At 40.1% G+C, this 17,673-nt stretch overlaps 1 protein-coding gene across 1 annotated transcript in view; it reads left to right on the top strand.

Moving 5' to 3' along the window:
• Positions 1-4,332: 4,332 nt before the first annotated feature.
• klf13 (Kruppel like factor 13) overlaps positions 4,333-17,673 on the top strand; it is a 35,449-nt gene continuing 22,108 nt past the window's right edge. Inside the window, exon 1 of the mRNA XM_088920396.1 lies at positions 4,333-8,317. Coding sequence (XP_088776522.1) covers positions 7,873-8,317 — 445 coding nt within the window. The 5' untranslated portion in view covers positions 4,333-7,872. The remainder of the gene's footprint in view (positions 8,318-17,673) is intronic.

Genomic DNA, 17,673 nt, shown 5'->3' with positions numbered 1-17,673 from the left:
CTTTGGAGTGGATACAGGTATGTCTGTGATTCTAAATACCAGACTGAATGGTAATGGTTTTGCATTTCTAGAACAGAAATTCTTCAGAGATATGTGCTTCATAAACATTGTACAAGCCACAGACTCCTGAAGCGCTGTCGGGACAAGCCATTCAGAAGAAGGGAAATTGCATTGAATGCACAAGGTGAAACACTCACCTTGTTCCACAGCTGAATCTCTTTTTACTGTACTGACTTCAAAAATCCCCATCATTGCTTTTGTCTATCCATTGTACCGAAAAACACATACAATTTCTATGACAGACTACCAACAAATAAACAGTCCTCTCTTCCTTCAGTCAGTCTGCTAATGATCACAGCATTCTTGTGGTCCAAGGGGAGGAGAAATGGACTCTTTTTCATCAGTGTAAATTCACCCCTTAAAAGCTAGAAATAAACCTACACTGTGTCCTTCCACCCTTGTAACACTCTCCAAAAAGCATTCTTTTGGGGCAGTCAGTGTACTCCCCCTTAGCTGTTTAAGACTCGTGTCCCAGGAGAGTTTGGACAAGCCTTGAGCAAGAACGTTTAACCCATGGGTAAAACTTTGAGAACTAGCTCCTTTTTCTACATAGTGAATTTTCCAAAGTCACTTTAAATGTGTTATGTAGGAAAATCAGATTCTGTGTTTTTTTTAAAAGAATAATCATCTGTCTTTGATTCCCTTTGTAAATATAATTTGGATTTGTCAAGTGCTCTTTAATTCATCTCCTGCAGTCCTGCATTGACCTGGTAGTTTCTAACATGTCATGACAGAGTTGTCTTGCCAATAGTTTATTTTCTAATGCATTATTCCTAAGACTGTTAGAACAAAGCTTTTGTGTTAAACAGTGGACAGAAATAGCTTCTCCTGGTGTCACAGGGACATAGCCAGCAATAGAAGATTTTATTAATACGGCAGCAAGTCAAGAATCATCATCAGATAGGTTGCTACTGGTTGTCCCAGCTAGTGCGGGTATACTCTCTCAGAGGGCAGATTGAGTCCTATGCCTGTTTCAAACCCAGATCGTGTTACTAGTCAATCAAGTCCCTTGTGATGATGCACAGTTGGCAGAACACTGGTTTGGCATTAACTGCCAAAGACCTTCTCAGGATTCGGTGAAACAGTGACACCTATGATTACCTAGGTATCTGCAGGCTTGCAGTAACATCACAAGAGGCATGCCTCTTCTCCAATTGGTGCTCACTCTCCTGCAAGGTACTGACAGGTGGGTGTGTTGGCTTCTCCCATTACAGTACAGAAGTCATATTTGTAAAGTCAGTTTGATGATTCCAAACTGAATGGGCATATAAAATGTAGTTGGAAAGTCAGAAACAATTACAGAGCACCAACCTGACTCCCTAATACAGAATTCACACCTGCTAAGAGGCTAGATCTAGATTTGAACCAACAGTCACCAGGTCGTTTAGCTTCCTGGGCAGCGTTTGGCTAGATGACCTGTTTGCCTCACTCAGGTTAGTGCTTTATGTTGGATGGAGATGGTATTTTGCATGCAGGCGTCTCAGTGTAGATGGATGCAGTCTTATGTAACACAGATTCTGTTCCAAGAAGAAGTGAAGAACAAATGTTTCTCTTTCACTGTGTGTCCTTTGTGCAGCCTGGCCTTGAAAGGACTGCATTCCCAGCTGGCCAGCACTGTCAGATTGTACTGTACCTTCACAGGCGACTTTCCCAACACAAACAAAATGAAAAGCAAGGACATACATACTTCTACACACAAGTCCTGCAGAAACTTCATAAATCATTAGGTATAGCATCAGGAGAGAGCTTAAACAGATTCTTCCCTTGTGCAGTTATGCTGTGGTCAGACTTAGAATATGTTCAGACTTGTTCCTTTTCTGGTTTATTTTGCAGTGGAAGGCACTATTCATTTTTTAAAATAATTTTACTTGGAAAAAATGGAAACCCATTTCTGTGTGTAGTTGGCTCTTGTCCAGTTGGAAACTGGACAAATTTAAATAGTAAAAAGCTGTCATGGTACCCTATACACATTGTATAGCTAGGAAGCACCAGATGTGCATTTCGAATGCACGCATTATCTACAGGTAACAAGTAATGCACCAAATTCATCCAAGTCAGGATCGGGGGGCAGAGTAAGCCTACCCCAGCAAGGAACGGGCACATGGTGGGGTACACCTTGGATGGGACACCAGTCCATCGCAATCATCACATTCAAGAAAATCTCATTTATAAAGAAAATATTAAAGAATATCCTAAAAAGAAAAATTAGGGAGAATAACAATTCTTAAAGAATTTTCATTTGACAGAAACTGTACAATTTTGAATGAGCTCAATATGAATTCTTATGACCAAAAACACAGGTAAAAAATGGTGTGCAGTCATCGTGCATGAATCTGTGTACCTTAACAGATGCTCTGAGGCTCCGTTTGCTGTATATTGAAATTGTTAGTGTCAGAATTATAGGTTAATTGAAGAAGTTGAGTTTAACCAGATATATGTAATAGAACTGCACTACTGGGCAAAATATCTATTGCTGATTATAAACTCAAGCCAATATCTGTTTCAAACCAATGTGATATTTCATTTAGACCACAGATTCTTCTGGCAGGCTCTGTGAGCATCACTAATTAAAAGAGTCTGTTCTGCCAAGGCCATTAACAAATGAGGTCAACATCTGATTCTGTTACTTTGATCTGTGCTACTAATATGATTCTGTCTTTACCTGGGAGACTTAGGATACATAATATGTATACTGTCTTTATTATTGGCATCATTTATAATTTACTTAGCTGACACCTTTTTCAATGGCGAATAACATTTAAAAAATACTGAATTGCAAAAATTATTCATTTTATCACTAATATGCAAATATATTAAAACACTTCAATAGAGTCTCACATACTGAAATTGTTTTAGCTCTGGCCAGTTGGTGTTTTCATTGTCTTATTTGGCTGTATTTAGTTTACTTGTAGCAATGCCTCCTCTTATCTTATCCTTAACAGTTTTAAGTGGTTTTGCGTGACCTGTAAACCAGCACTGATGAGAAACTCAGGTCTGAGTTTCTCATAAGAACACACATTGCGTACGGTTGATAATCACTGTACCAGGAGACAGAAAAAATATTCTGTGAATGTCTTTGTGTTTCAATTGGTGCACTTGTTAGTCGAAACAAAAGCAGCCACAAGAGGAAATGAATTTTCTAACTACACCTTGGTAAGCAGCTTTCCAATTTGTCTTTGCAGCTTCAGAAAACTGTACAAAGTACGGCTTCACCACAGTAGCAGCATTAGTAAGTTAGAATTCCTGCTTGAGACAAGTTTACACTATTTTCCATACTTTTGCAGTAAACATTTTTTCTGAGAAGGAGAACTGAAGATACTAAGACACTGTACTTTTTCAAAAGGTCAAAAATGTGGTTTTACTGGTTAAATTATCATACTTGTGAGATGCACAACATCGTTCTGCCATGTGATATTTTGAAATACTAAGCATAACACTAACAAGCCCAGGAAACAGGAACTATCCTCCTGTTGTCTACATTGTAATAAATAGACTTTTGGGTTAAAGCATGATTAACCATACAAATACAAGAACGCAAAGTTCTTGTGAAGAAAGGATATGTAAAGTAACACAGCAGATGGCCTGTTTAGTGCTGCATACATTTTCTCCTTCTCAGTTAATACCAAGAACAATTGTACTATGGGTTGCTTCTGCAAAGTCTGAGAACTATTTATCCAACTATTTTGCTGCACTTTGCCTGAACAATGTTAAGTGTGGTAGAAGTTTTCAGTTTATGCTTAAAATATCAGTATATGAAGAACAGAACATTTTGAAATATATATAAACAGGTCAAAGGCATCCATTTACTTGTCCTAGTGTGAAAAAGTCAGTAGTTCTTGTACCACTGCAACCACTCACCACTCCAGAGGGGTGAAGACATGAGCATGGCCGGACATGTGCCTCACACCCTCTTCGTCTGTGCACTGTAACCTTGTGACATAAGCTGGTTAGGGACTGTCTTGCAGGTGAAAACTTCAAAGAGGCTCACTAGTGTGTGGTAGGCCTGCAAACCCCTGGCCCACCTGTGCACACCCTCCTCCGAGGAGCACTCATCCAATTCAGCTGATCTAAAGCAGAGTAAGCTGGCAGCACTGCCAGATGACAGTTTCACCTACAGAATGCATTGTGCACCAGCTGAGTTCATGAGGAGCACATGCAAACTCTCGTTCCATTTCATAAACTCCGTTGCAAAGATAAAGAAGCCCATTTACGGTATAAAGAAAAACAAGCTACATGGACCTGACCAATTCAACCACACTTATACCATTACATTACAGTATTTATTTACAGGGATTACAGAATATGAGCATGCATAAGCCAAAAGTACCCATACTGTACATCTTGATTTTAAACTTTATTTTAACATAAAGTACTAAGGCAGCAAGTGGATAGTAAAAGATGTTATTTATAGACAGTTACAAAACCTCTTCCAACAGACTCTGTTGGACAGGGGTAATATCCATTGATTGAAAAATTGATCATGAATCATCTGTCCTTAAAAAGCATAACTAACAAACGAAGCCAAGTAACTATAAACCCCTTAGTCTCACTTCTCTTACATGTAATGTAACGTGATGGAGATGATAATTAGAAGTAGAATTGTAGAAAGGTGTACAGCTTTGGTCACCATGAAATAAAAAAGATGTAGCTGCTTAATTTTCAGTACACAGGAGAGTGATCAGATACATTTAACGGGTTAAAGGAATGTCTTACACTGACAGACTAAAAGAACTGAAGCTTCTTAGTCTTTACAGGAGGACTTGGTGATTTGAGTATACAAAAACTGACTGGGATTTAAAAAGCTCAACCTCATTGACTCTTTCAGAAACCTGAACAGTACAACACAAGTAGAAGTGGATAAGGAGTGCATTTAAAACAGAGAACAGGTAGCATTTTTTACAGAAATGATAACAGGAGCCTGGAATGTGCTACCAGCCTATCCTATGCTGTTATAGTCGATACCCTTCCTTCTTTTATGAAACAACTGGATGAGTTCTTCAAATCACTTGGATCATGATCACTTGTGATCATGAAATCTAGACTCACAAATTCTTCTCTTGTTTGGAAGCTTTCTTGAGCTTTCTCTTTCGCTCCAAGTTGTTTTAAAATAAACTTCAAGAAGCATCCCTGAATATGCAAAATAAAAACATCATGGCTCTTGTGCTTTAGTCCACCAAGTCGATATTTTTTTTTTCCCGTAATAAGATTTTTAGGAATGAGAGGCTTTGTTTTTGTGGAGCAGAGGAGAGGGTAGTGAGTCATCCAATTAGCGAAGGCACTCATTCAGAATGTCAGTGGAGGCTCAGTGGCCAGAAACTGCAGTATTGAACGCAGGCTGTCACCAACACAAGTGGTGAGGCACAGTTCTCAGAGCGTCGCAGGTATCAGGTGCGTTGGAGTTTGTGAAGACCGGGGACTCCTGTGACTTCATGGCCATCTTGCAGTGTAAGAGATTGCATCACACCTTTCATTGATGTTGGCTCTGCTGTGGGCGTTGTGGGGGCTCAAAGTGTGCAAATGGGAAATGGCTTTGATCCTGCCATGAAGGTTGTAACAATAAAGCACCACTGATTAACAGGCTATTTCATTTTAAGTAGCTGTAAGAAACAAATGGCTGGATATCACAACATATTTTCAAATAGCCTTGCATCCTAGCTGTAGGAACTAAATGGGTCAATAACACACAATTTGATTATTAGGTAGGAAATTAAAACAAGGCTGGATTGTTTTGGGCTTTTGAATAAGACGAAGCACCAGCCAGTAAACACTGAAATGAACAAAAACCTTCCCCCCCAAAAAGTGACCAGTCTAATCAAACTGGAAAGGCCATTCATTTAACTGGCTTTTCATACAAACTGTTAAGTGGAGAACCAAAAAGTACACGACCTTGTAACAGTTTTAATCGTGCTTTAAGGAATCGAAGTCTATTTAATAGAAGAAAATACATCGTTTGACATTTACACATATTTGTCGAGCTCTTGTGTTTGCTACGTTGTTTTAGCCCGTAATATTGCTTGGAACGGCTTTTCGGAGTTTGCACCACTGCCAATTGTGTAAAAAACTGTACCATGACGGTATTGTCCCTGTAGTGACAACGGCTTCATTGTCACCGCATACAGGGTTGTAATCCGTTGACTGCGGCCCGTGTTATTTAGCTCAGCTGGACAGAATGGAAACCGAGTGCTCAGCGCGCACATGGCTAGCTGGCGCCGAGCCAGCTGGCTGTAGCTGAAGTCAAGCTCCTTGGGAGCAGCAGGAATTTAAAGGTGTAATAGTGCCTCTTCTATGCCGAGAAGAGAGCTGTGCGTTTGTTAAAGTCATACAACGCAAATGTATGACTGCAATGCAATTGCCATTGCAAATGCGATTTTGCTCAATCGTATATTTTTTCTGGTATTTTGTCCATTTCTGTTTGAATTTGTATAATTCGTAGTAGTCAAAGGGCTTAAAGACCGGGACATTAGTATGCATATCTCTGTAGCGGTGCTGTTCTCGTTTGTAAAGTAGTAAGGTAATTCAGCCTTTCATTTTCGTGTGATAATCCGGTACGGTAGTGATCATCTCTTTTATTCAGTGATCTTCGTGATCTATTAGTATTTGAAAATAATCAAATCGTTTGCCAATAAATTGTATCCCTCCAGTGGCTCTGTAAATTTCCGTGGGATAATTGGGCCTCTTTTAATTGGTATCACAAAAGCGTTATTTTGTTTTTTGCTCTACGGGACCCTAAAGTGGGGGAAATAGTGCCACCTAGAAACTGAATTAATTACAGGTTTCTTAACTTTATTATATTCTTCAGCGTTTTTATTGGTATCGGTAATTGCCTACAAGGTGAACACGCGGTTCTGACCTCATATTTACAAGCTTTAGAACAGAAATGTTTGGTTTCTGACTTATTTTTAGTTTATGCTATTTCTAATTCTGGCACTTAAAATAGAGCCTTCTGGCGGCTCGTGTATTTTTATTATTGTTCTGTCACGGACGAATTTGCTGACTCACAACCGCACAGTTCTTTCAAGATCGTGAAACAAAAACAAATTGCCACGATGTATGCATTCCGTAGCTCATTGCGTTTCGGTTTATAATGCAATATGTACACATATAATGCCGTTTGGGTGGGAGAAACTCGCACGATAATAACTGGCCAGTATGCAGTAGCGTGAAGAATATGAAAGGTGCAGCATGTTTTTCTTTCTCACGCAGCGGTGGTATTTCCTTCACTGGAATTACGATGATGGTGAAACGAGACGTCTTTGTTTCCTACTGAAAAGTTTCAGTGCCGCCTGTGTGAGCGCCGAGCTCAGCGGCGCAGAACCCCAACTTCGCTCGCGGAGTTCCGAAAGAGGCAGGTAACAGGCGCGCGGGGACCTCCGCGCGACCAATGGAGACGCGGCGCCGGTGACGTCACGGCCATATGTTCGGGGGGCCTGCCACGCCCCCAGCGTGGATAGAAACAGCACTAACTAGAGAGCTATTATACTGTCACCATGCAGGAAAGAGGCTAAGAGCAACGATGGGAGTTTTAATTTTAAATTCTGCCAACTTTTTAAACATTTTACGATCGACACAATTCCAGTAAAAGGTGGGAGCTTTTCATCAGGTGCAATACCGCTTTGATTTTAACCGTTTCCCAACCAGGATATCTTTGTTTTACTGACAAGCCGGTAAGCTCACAAAGTGTTTTTAATGAGAGACCTACCTCCGTATCAGCATCACACAAAGGGATCCGCGGGAACAACTCCTTCTCACAAGCAGTGTTTTTTGTCTTTGAATGTCACAGAGAAATAGAGGGGCTTCTATCTCTTTGACGAAATGGATCATTTTGCAGCAGAGTGCCTTGTGTCTATGTCCAGCCGTGCTATTGTGCATGGTCCAAAGGGGAGTATAGACATCAAACCAGAACCTGCATCCGCTCCGAGGAACGGAGATGAGACTAAGGACGCAAATAAGGATCTTCTGGTGAAAGACAACTCGTCTCTCTTTGTGGTGGCCAGGATTTTAGCAGACCTAAACCAGCAGACCCCCACCAATATTGCCGACCAGGCAAAGATTAAGGAGGAGAACACACCAGCAGAGGATCGGAACACTACCACACCTACCGTCAACACCGACCCCGGTCCCAAACAAAGAAGCAGGCGTGGGAGAGGTCGGGTTGAGCACGAATCTCCCCAGAAAAAGCACAAATGCCATTATTCAGGTTGTGAAAAAGTTTATGGCAAATCGTCCCATCTTAAAGCCCATCTAAGGACACATACAGGTCAGTTCAATTTTTAGAAAGCGTTTGTGTTTAGCAGGATTTTTTTAAAAAAAGTTTCCTCCAGGTGTTTTTTTAAACCTCTTTTAATGAGGTGGTGCACTGCAAATCGAGGCTAGGATGAATGAGCCTGACAGAAACGCATTAAATCCTGAAAATGCAATGTCTCCAGTCTTTGATAAACTCTGAACTCCACCCACTATCTCTGTTTCTAGTAAGTGAACAAAGACCCTTCCTAGCTTTCAGAATGCAATACAAACCTGTTTTGTTACAGGAACTACACACGGTTTTATTAGTACTAGACACTTGGGACTGCCAGCTTCATTTTATGTCTTTATTTACATAGTTACATGTATACCTAAACCCTGCAGTGGTGTTGGGAGCAAAGGCTTACACAGTAGATCGCTTGCAGATAACGCCCACATGGATGCAGCATTTAATTTCAGTTTTGATCGACATCTTGTTAAGGCTTTTCAGTTTTCGGTCACACAAATTACTTCACACGTTGCGATCCATGCGACCTCGTTCCGAACAAACCGGATAGAAGAACATGTTTTAAAACTGTGCTGGCTGTAGCAAGACGCGTTAGGGTAACTGCAGCCAAGGCGGAATAAACGAAACAAACGAGTTGAGCGCACTAGATTTCTGGCTATTTCATTATCGGCTGTGCAAGTAATTCGTAGAAGATGATGTAACCGGTCATAAAGTATTCATTGATCACACCAAGAGTGTCTGAAACTACCAGGAAACTACGCTGGAAATGTCCAAACTTCTCAAAAACTATGCGTCGCTTTCCCTAAGCAGAAGCACGCAAGCCTAAATCGACTGTTTATTACTGAATCCGTAAACACCCCGTGTCGGCAATTCTTCCGTTCGCTCCTGGTGTTATAATATCGCGACACGAAATGTACGAGGAGAACCCAAAGAGGGAGAAAAAATGGGGGGTTGGTACGAATTCTGCAGTTGCCTGTCTGAGTCTTAAGCTCTTTGTTGTGATGTACCACACCCCCGCTAGCCAGACTGCCAGCTGATCTGGCCAGCAACAGACACTGCTAGCTGAGCTCCGAGAGCGCTACTCTCCACCAGGCGAGAGGCAGAAGGGGAGGGAGCCGCAGACTTACACCTCCCAGAAAATAAAATCCCCCTTTCAGCCCGTAGATCCCAGGTTTTAAAAGCACAATGGGGCGTTTTGTATGGAATTGAATAAATTCATGGACGTTTGCATGCCGAAAGGGCCACTCGAGTCTGGGTCTCTGAACACGTACTACCCACCCAGAACCCCCCCCCCCCCAAACTCTCCTCGGGCTGTTACACAGGCACCAGGAAAGTGCTTGGCCCTCATAGTTTTTGGTGGTTTGATTACCCCTTTAACTCGGATGTACCTCGCTTTGTTTGTTTGTAATGTTGCTGCATGCACTGAGTGAAGTTAGGAGCTGAATGTCAGTTTTTCAAAATATGGGGTGCAGATTAAAAACCGCGGTATGAGTTTCTATGTTCTAAATAGTTTTTAATATGCTTTATTTGTTCTATATATTTTGGGAATTTGGCTAATACAATTTTCTGTATGTATACGTGTAGGCGTGCCTGTTGGTGCAGGTATAATTGCTTTCTGGACACTCCACTCAGAGCGCTTTACAGGTAATGGGGATCCCCTCCACCACCACCAATGTGCAGCCCCACCTGGATGATGCACCAGTACACTCCCCACACATCAGCTATCAGTGGGGAGGAGAGCAGAGTAATGAAGCCAATTCATAGAGGGGGATTATTAGGAGGCCATGATTGGTAAGGGCCAATGGGAAATTTGGCCAGGACGCCGGGGTTATACCCCTACTCTTTTCGAGAAATGCCCTGGGATTCTTAATGACCACAGAGAGACAGGACCTCGGTTTTATGTCTCATCCGAAGGATGGCCCCTTTTTACAGTATAGTGTCCCTGACATTGCACTGGGGCATTAGGACCCACATGGACCGCAGGGTGAGCGCCCCCTACTGGCCCCACTAACACCTCTTCCAGCAGCAACCTTAGTTTTTCCAAGAAGGTCTCCCATCCAGGTACTGGTCAGGCTCACACCTGCTGAGCTGTTTAGAATTGGGGCAGTTCGTGTGGCCCTTCATATCTGCTACATCACAGTGCTAGGATACATCCAGTTCCTTAATTGCTATATTGATCCTGCTAATTATCAATGAAATAATTAGAGGTGCTGGTAGTCGCAAAGCCTTGTAATGGAGTGAACTGGAAGAGGCTGCAAGATGAGTAGCTCTGTGCTCTTTTTGGTTTACAATACCTGTGTGTAAGCTGCTCCTGTGAATTGTGTATGACGACTACCTTAGATTCTGGAAAGAGGGTTGATTGATTCAGTGCACTGGATCAGGGGTGCTCTACCTGCAGGGTTTTATTCCAACCTAGCTCTGGATGACCTGACTGAAACCATTATCAGCTCAATTTGACGGAGCCATGGGTCAGATTTAGCCTGGGATATCTGCTATCCACTAACCTCCATAGCAAAAACGTCATCTGTTGGGACAAGTAAGAATGCAAAACTAATAAGGCACCTGAGTTTGTCCTGGCACTTCAGAAATACTGTGCCAGTACTGCTCATATTCTTCCTGTGTGTTTCAGAGAAGCACACAGTTTTCAGCCACAGTATTCTATTTAGGATTCTTTTTTAAGTTCGTTTTTCATCTTGGTATAAGCATGAAATTACTTGCCCATTGAGTGTTGTTAAAATATTTCCCAAAAGAGTAAAATGTCAGTTTTTCAGACTTAATGCCAGATAAATTTTATACAATGTTGTGCTAACATTATATATATATATAACATTAATTAACTAATTATGCCTGTAGTTTTGTTTTAAAATAGCTCATGCAGGTTAGATTAATCCCATTTTAAAAGGGATTCATAAGAAAAACTGAATGAGTACTAGAAAGTGAAAGTTTGACAAAACATCTGCATTTTGCATCTCATTTAGCTCCTATTGCTTTTAAGCCTACCCTAATCTGCAAATTGTTGTTTTTACAGCATGCAACAGAATAGATAGAATCCAGATGAAACCAAAACATAGAAACTTCTGTGCAAAGTCTACTGTTTGTACCCTGTGGAGTCCCCACACACAACACATTTGCTATCATTTCCAAAGAATTGTTGTGGAGTTAGTTTTATGTTTTCCATGTAACTATCTAGGTGGAGTTTTCTCTCTGCCTTGTGAAAAATGGCCTGGACCAAATATACTTGGCTGTAAAGGCAATGGAAGGTATGTCAATATCAGTGATTGTGAGATTAGATTATAAAATGTATCTTGGTTAAAATGTGATTCTGAAATCCTTATCGTCACCCTGAGCATTCACCACTGATTGCCATCAAGGAAAATCTTTTTCTTTGACTTGTGCTCATCACTGCCTGCCAATCCAAATGACCATTAAGTTTCTGAGGAGTAATACCGTTTAAATTAAAAGACAAATGACAATATATGAGTGCTGTTAACGTGAATTCTAATTAAAACGAAATACCCAAGAAGAAAATCACAATGCTCTGTGCAAAGGTACATATTTCAGCTACAATTAAGATGGCTGTGCTTGCCAATCATTGTTATTAAACTTGCATCATCTAAATGGTGCTTGGTTTTATACAACGAACCTACACAAGTCATGTTTCCATGGGTTTCTCTGTTCAGTAAATCCTTGGTCACATTTCAATTGTGCATACGTGATAGGCTTTTGCAGGGTTGGTTAACCTTTTGTCATAAGATTTCTATAATTCATTTAAGCATGAAATATAGAAATAGAAAGCATTTTGCAGCATGAAACCTAGCACTGCTGCCTCACAGTTCTTGGGGCCTGTGTTTGTTTCAGGCCTGTGACACTTACGGGAAAAACCATTTAGAATATTTACAACAAAGGTTTGTTGGTCTCTGGAAGAAGCTGCCCAGCCATGTTGTTGAAGCGTTTGATAGGAGAATTTCTCCCTCCTATCACAGATATGATGACTGGGTGTTCTTTTTGTGTAGTTATTAAGGGTGTAGCCCTGCCTTCCAACCTCTCTTTAAGAGCACGTTTCTGGTTTCCATGATCCTTACTTGGAGTAAGCAGTTTCCAGATGAGGGGTGGATAGGATTTCTTATTTTTTGTCAGGATAGTACATTGTTATTCTCATCATAGTTGTTTCAGGATTCTCCTGTAAGGAACGTTTACTCTGTTAAATGGTTGCATCTTAACAAAAGCATGAAGTGACCGAACTCTTTAAGATTCTCTCACTTCGTCTCTGCTTTACTGTACTTTAACTTTTTTAATACATTTTTTAAAACGGCCCCCCTGCTGGTCCATAATGGAAATGGAGACTTTTCCAGACAGTTCGTCTAGACGCTGCTGATCTTTGGTTTTAAAGTTAAAATTGAGGAAAAGAAGCTTTGTAACTAGTAAATTCTGGTAACCCAAAATTTGTAGTTAATGAATAAATGTTTGTTGCAAAATAATATATTTCATTTTGGGGCCTTGATTTTGTTTTTGGTCTGGCTCTGTTTTGCTTTGACTCAAATGGCTATAGCTAATTTTAATGTGGCTTACAACTTTTCTAAAAAGAGTGAAAAAATTAGATACAGTGTTGTGAGATAAGTGCATGTACAGTATATTTTTCTTTTCTGAAATGTATTCATTTGTGACTCACACATTCTGTGGCCAAGTCTGAAAATATGATCTGGTACAACATTGAGCATATTGACAAGATTCATAAAGTTAAACTGAAAAGCACTGTCAAGCAATAATGCAGTTGTGAGAAGGGATTCTATGCTGTTAGTATCAGCCGTCATAACTGCTACATGCTGCAGTAAATGTCTGTTTATGAGAATTGTTTTGCTTTGGTTGTGAATGATAATAAATGTATCATGTTAATCGTGTGTGGCACAGCAGCCCAGTGTGTTAACACTGCTGTTTTGCAGTGCTACGGTCCTGTTCAATTCCTGGGGTGCTATCTGTGTGGAGTTTGTATGCCTTTCTGTGTTTGTGAGGCCTTCTGCCAGGAGCTCCAGTTTCCTCCCACAGAGCAGGTTAATTGGCCTCCGGGAAAATTGGCACAGTGTGAGTGTGTTTGATTTCTGATGGACTGATGTCCTGTCCAGGGTGGTCCTGCCTGGCATATTTGCATAGAAAGTATTTCAATACTCTTTTGTAAGCCTGGCAGTTTTTATACAATTAATACGAATTATTCTAATGTACATACTTAGAAAATCAGAATTACTGGCAGTGTTGCTGTTCCTTCCCAAGAGGAAGAAAATGTCATAAATTTAATGCTATGCTGTCAGTAGCCAAGATTGCATTAAAGACGCCGGAGAATGTAAGGAGCTGTATGTCTTATCTCTGAAATGCCTGTTGCACATTTTGTGTTACTGTTTTTGTGTAGAGGAGCTGTTATTTACAGCTGGTAGCTTGGAGCAGTACCCAAGGAAAAGCACTTTCAGCTGCTTGTGCCCAACTTGAGCTTTGCATACGTTTTTAGTTTTGTTCTTGGCTTTTTCATCTGCTTGCTCTCCAGTCAAATTACGAGTTCACCGTCTCATTTGTTTCGGTAATCGGAGAATGTGGGTCATTTAAGTTCAGCTCTGGCTGCTCCAACCTGCTCAGTTGCCTGCCTTCTGTTTTTTTGTGCACTCAGCAGATTTATGGAGCCTCTACCAGGAGAGCAGAAAAAAAGGGATTCCCAGCCCAGTCAAAATCAAATGAGAAACTGAAGAACGCATTTTTAAAAACAAAGAGCAAACCTGACTTTAACCCCCACCCACCCGACTGCTTCATGGTATACTGTGTGCAACAGAGACTCATCATCATTGCCTGCTACTGCTTAAAATTCAGTGGACTGACTTGGATCTTTTCAAAAGCATAAACTTTTGCCTAATAACAAATCAAATGTATAGTCAATACTGTGTTGTTTTTTTTAACCAATTATGTAAAGACTTTATATGATACAGAGTGAAGCCTAGCTATCCTCTAACTACTCTTTTCTCAGCAGTGCTGTGACCAGCAGCTGCTGTTTGTGTGGAATGTCACATGCATAATTAGTATTAATTTCCAGAGTTAAAACAAGTATTTGTTTTGTAAACAGATTCTACTGAAAATAAGTTAAAAAATCAGAACCCAGATTTCTGGTACAGCAACACCACAACACATGATTCTGCATTGTGTTCTAATTTATTCTTTAAAATAAATATGATTAATTTCTCCTCTAAAGGAGCTTTTAAAATATTCATTGTAACTTGAATTATCTGCCCTAGGCATTGCCTGTGTAATGTTCTGGGCAGCTGAACAAAATCTAACAAAGTTATAGAAGCTTTTTTTTGTATAGGTGTGGAGCTCCTTAATGTACAGTACAGATCAATTATTGAGTGACCTGATAAAAAGTCATGTGCTGACAATTAGCATTGATGCATTTTACTCTTTCTGGAAATCATTCCTTTTCTTGCAGTAAATAGGGAAAAAATCTCAATCAGTGGGCTGATCTATAAATTTTCAAACAAGGGTATGATCAATAGAGAAGTAAGAGTTCATGATGGAGTGGGTAAGCATTTATCCACAACCTCACAGTACGACATGGACATTGTTCGTGCAGCACTTTGTAAAGCCTCTGTAATTAGAAAAATATAAATGAGGAAAAAAAGAAGGTAAGGATTATAAGAGACTTTCATTTCACAAAAGGAAACGGGAGTCAGTAACAGACAGAGCTTACATGTAGCCTCCTACATAAGTAATGTACCCAAAACTCTGAACATAGCCTCATTCCAGGCACCTTGGAATTTGGATGTTTGGTAACATGAAGATGAAGTATGAAAGTAGGACAGTGTGAAAGTGCATCTGTGCATTTCCAAAATGGAAATAGCAAGAGATGTACTATAGTATCTCGCAATGTGACAAAAAGTGCCTCCCATAATTGTTCAAGGGTAATTACGGTTGTCTATCTGGATACTTACGTTACTGTTACAGATCTTCAGAACAGCCTAAGGGAAAGCTTTGCTGTGCAGTAGGCGCAGAAGACTCTACTTTAGTGGGATCAAAATAAAAGGCAAAAAAATATATTTCCAGATAGCTTGAATATTCCCAATTTTTAGGCCATGAATGATTAAATGACTTAACTGGATGCTTATTAACCGTGGTAATACCAAAACCCAAGGCAAATCTAAATAATAAGAAATGAGCATCCGGGTTTCAAAAAAGGAAAAAAACCCACAATTCACCTAAAACTGAGAAACACTATCAAATAAGTCTCGTTTGTTGTAATTGAGTCTTATGATTTACAAACCCTGTTGGGATAGTTAAAGTGCTGAAGTTGAAATAACATCAAGGTTTCTTGTCTTCTATTTAAACAAATCAACTGAGAGCAAATTCTCAATAACCATAATGGTTACACAGCAGGGAATGTGATGTAGTGATTTCGAAGAAAAGTTGGTCAAAAGCAGCATCCCACTCAGGATTCGATCTAATAAACCTCTAGCGCAGAGGTCTTCCCAGTACTCCACAACGCTGTCCCTCAAGTACACCAATCACTTCCCCAAAATGCTCCAGGCTCCAGCGCAGAACTTCACTGCTGTTCTGTGTCAGTATATTCTGTCTCACCTCATAGCAGCCGTGGAAAATGCTGTGAAGAATAAGAAGCTGGGAAACAATTTTAAGCAATCTGAAATTTGGGCTAGGATTAAGGCAAACCTACCCTTTCATAACCTGTAGCAGGCCTGAAGTAGAAGCTAGGTCTAGGTCAAAGCAGACCCAAAAGGGGGTGTGAAACAGACAAAAGATCATTTCGTGAATCTGAAACTGATATTTGCATAAGTGTTTCACACCTAACATCCTTCCATAATCTGGGTTATATGCAGCATTAGGTTTTGGTGTAATCATTCAAGTAAGCATGTCACTTTTTAATTTGGGTCATTGGTTTATTAAATATCGTTTCTTTGTAAAAGAAGCGGAACTAGTTTTTTGTAGTTTCTTTTTGCCTGTTGCAAGATAACTCACCTGCAACATTTAAAACTTGCCTCTTTAAAGATTTTGATATGACTTTTCATGTATATGTTTGCATAGAGTGAAATGAAAGGATTAAAAGCTAATTAACTTATAAATTTGACTTTGCTTTTGTTTTGTTCAGAATATCAAAACTTGACATTTGCTTCCTGCTGTGGTGCTTTGAAGTGTAATGTAAATTATTCAGACTTGAAAACCCATTAAACCGCAGCAATTACTTATATAATTATTGTTTTTTCGTACTACTGGTACCTTTAATCTGACCCTTTTTGTTGTGAATTAGGCTAACAAAGAGTTAAAATAAAAGGTGACAGTCTAGAGAAATGTCTTCCATCTGATCTCAAGTCCTGTCATAATCAATTTTGGATTTAATTGTACTTGCCTGATTTCATGCTGTTTTACTATTCCATTTGTAAGCATGGTTGCTGAAACATTTTTTTATTACCCATGCCTTTTGTAATACCGACCCAGGTCTCATGGAGTGGCAATTAAATATTCAGGTTTCATAAACACTTGTTGGCAGCCTACTGTATCTGTGTTTCCTGTGGCGCTGGATACACCATAACTGAAACATAATTGCTTCTTTCTGTGTAACTTCATCCAATGGTCATCATTTAGAATATGAGAAAACATTATTAATGTGCCATGCACTTTACAGCCAGGCAGTCCAAGAGTAAGTCCCAGGATAATTCCTTAGGATCACTGTTGCTTTGGGGCAGGGACCAGCCTTTTGGGAATTAATGTGAGGCACAGAGGTAAGACGGTATGCTTTTCTAAGGCCTCCCTTTATGTGCTCTACAATAATGACGCAGCAAGAATAAGAAAGCTCACACATATGAGACAGGAGATCTCCATTCTTGGCGCATACAAACTGCTCATTAAAATATGTGCAGTTTTCAGGGCCATGGAGATTGCAGGGGTTCTGGGTCTAAGGTTACCAGACAGCATTGTCTGATCTCCCAGAATCAGAGACAGGGTCCTCTTGAGACCAAAACTATTTGTCCTTAGCAGCAGAAAATGTCAGGATCAGGAGGTCACAAATTAACGTACTGGATTGTGTAAGTGGCTTGTTGTCAACAGGAACTTTTCATTCTGGGAGAAAAGGAGGCTTTTGGTAAACATTTAACTGGAAAATATATCGTAGGCGGCTTAAAGCAATATGTGGACTATTTTTTTTGTATTCTACTGAGATTTAGTTAAGGCTGTGATGAAAAGTCTGCGTGAAAGCCCATTATCAATGGTCAGAACGGACTGTTTAAGTTTTACATTGTCACTGTATAATTCTCTAACAGTGTTACAAATGTAATTTACTGCTTCTGTTTACTGGCAACATAAAAGTGAAACAGTAGCATGTACGG

The sequence above is a fragment of the Atractosteus spatula genome, chromosome 7 (genome assembly GCF_055471065.1).
Source record: "Atractosteus spatula isolate fAtrSpa1 chromosome 7, fAtrSpa1.hap1, whole genome shotgun sequence".
NCBI classification, from domain to species: domain Eukaryota; kingdom Metazoa; phylum Chordata; class Actinopteri; order Semionotiformes; family Lepisosteidae; genus Atractosteus; species Atractosteus spatula.
The sequence above is the reverse complement of the archived record's forward strand: the minus strand, read 5'-3'. Positions and strand labels throughout refer to the sequence as shown.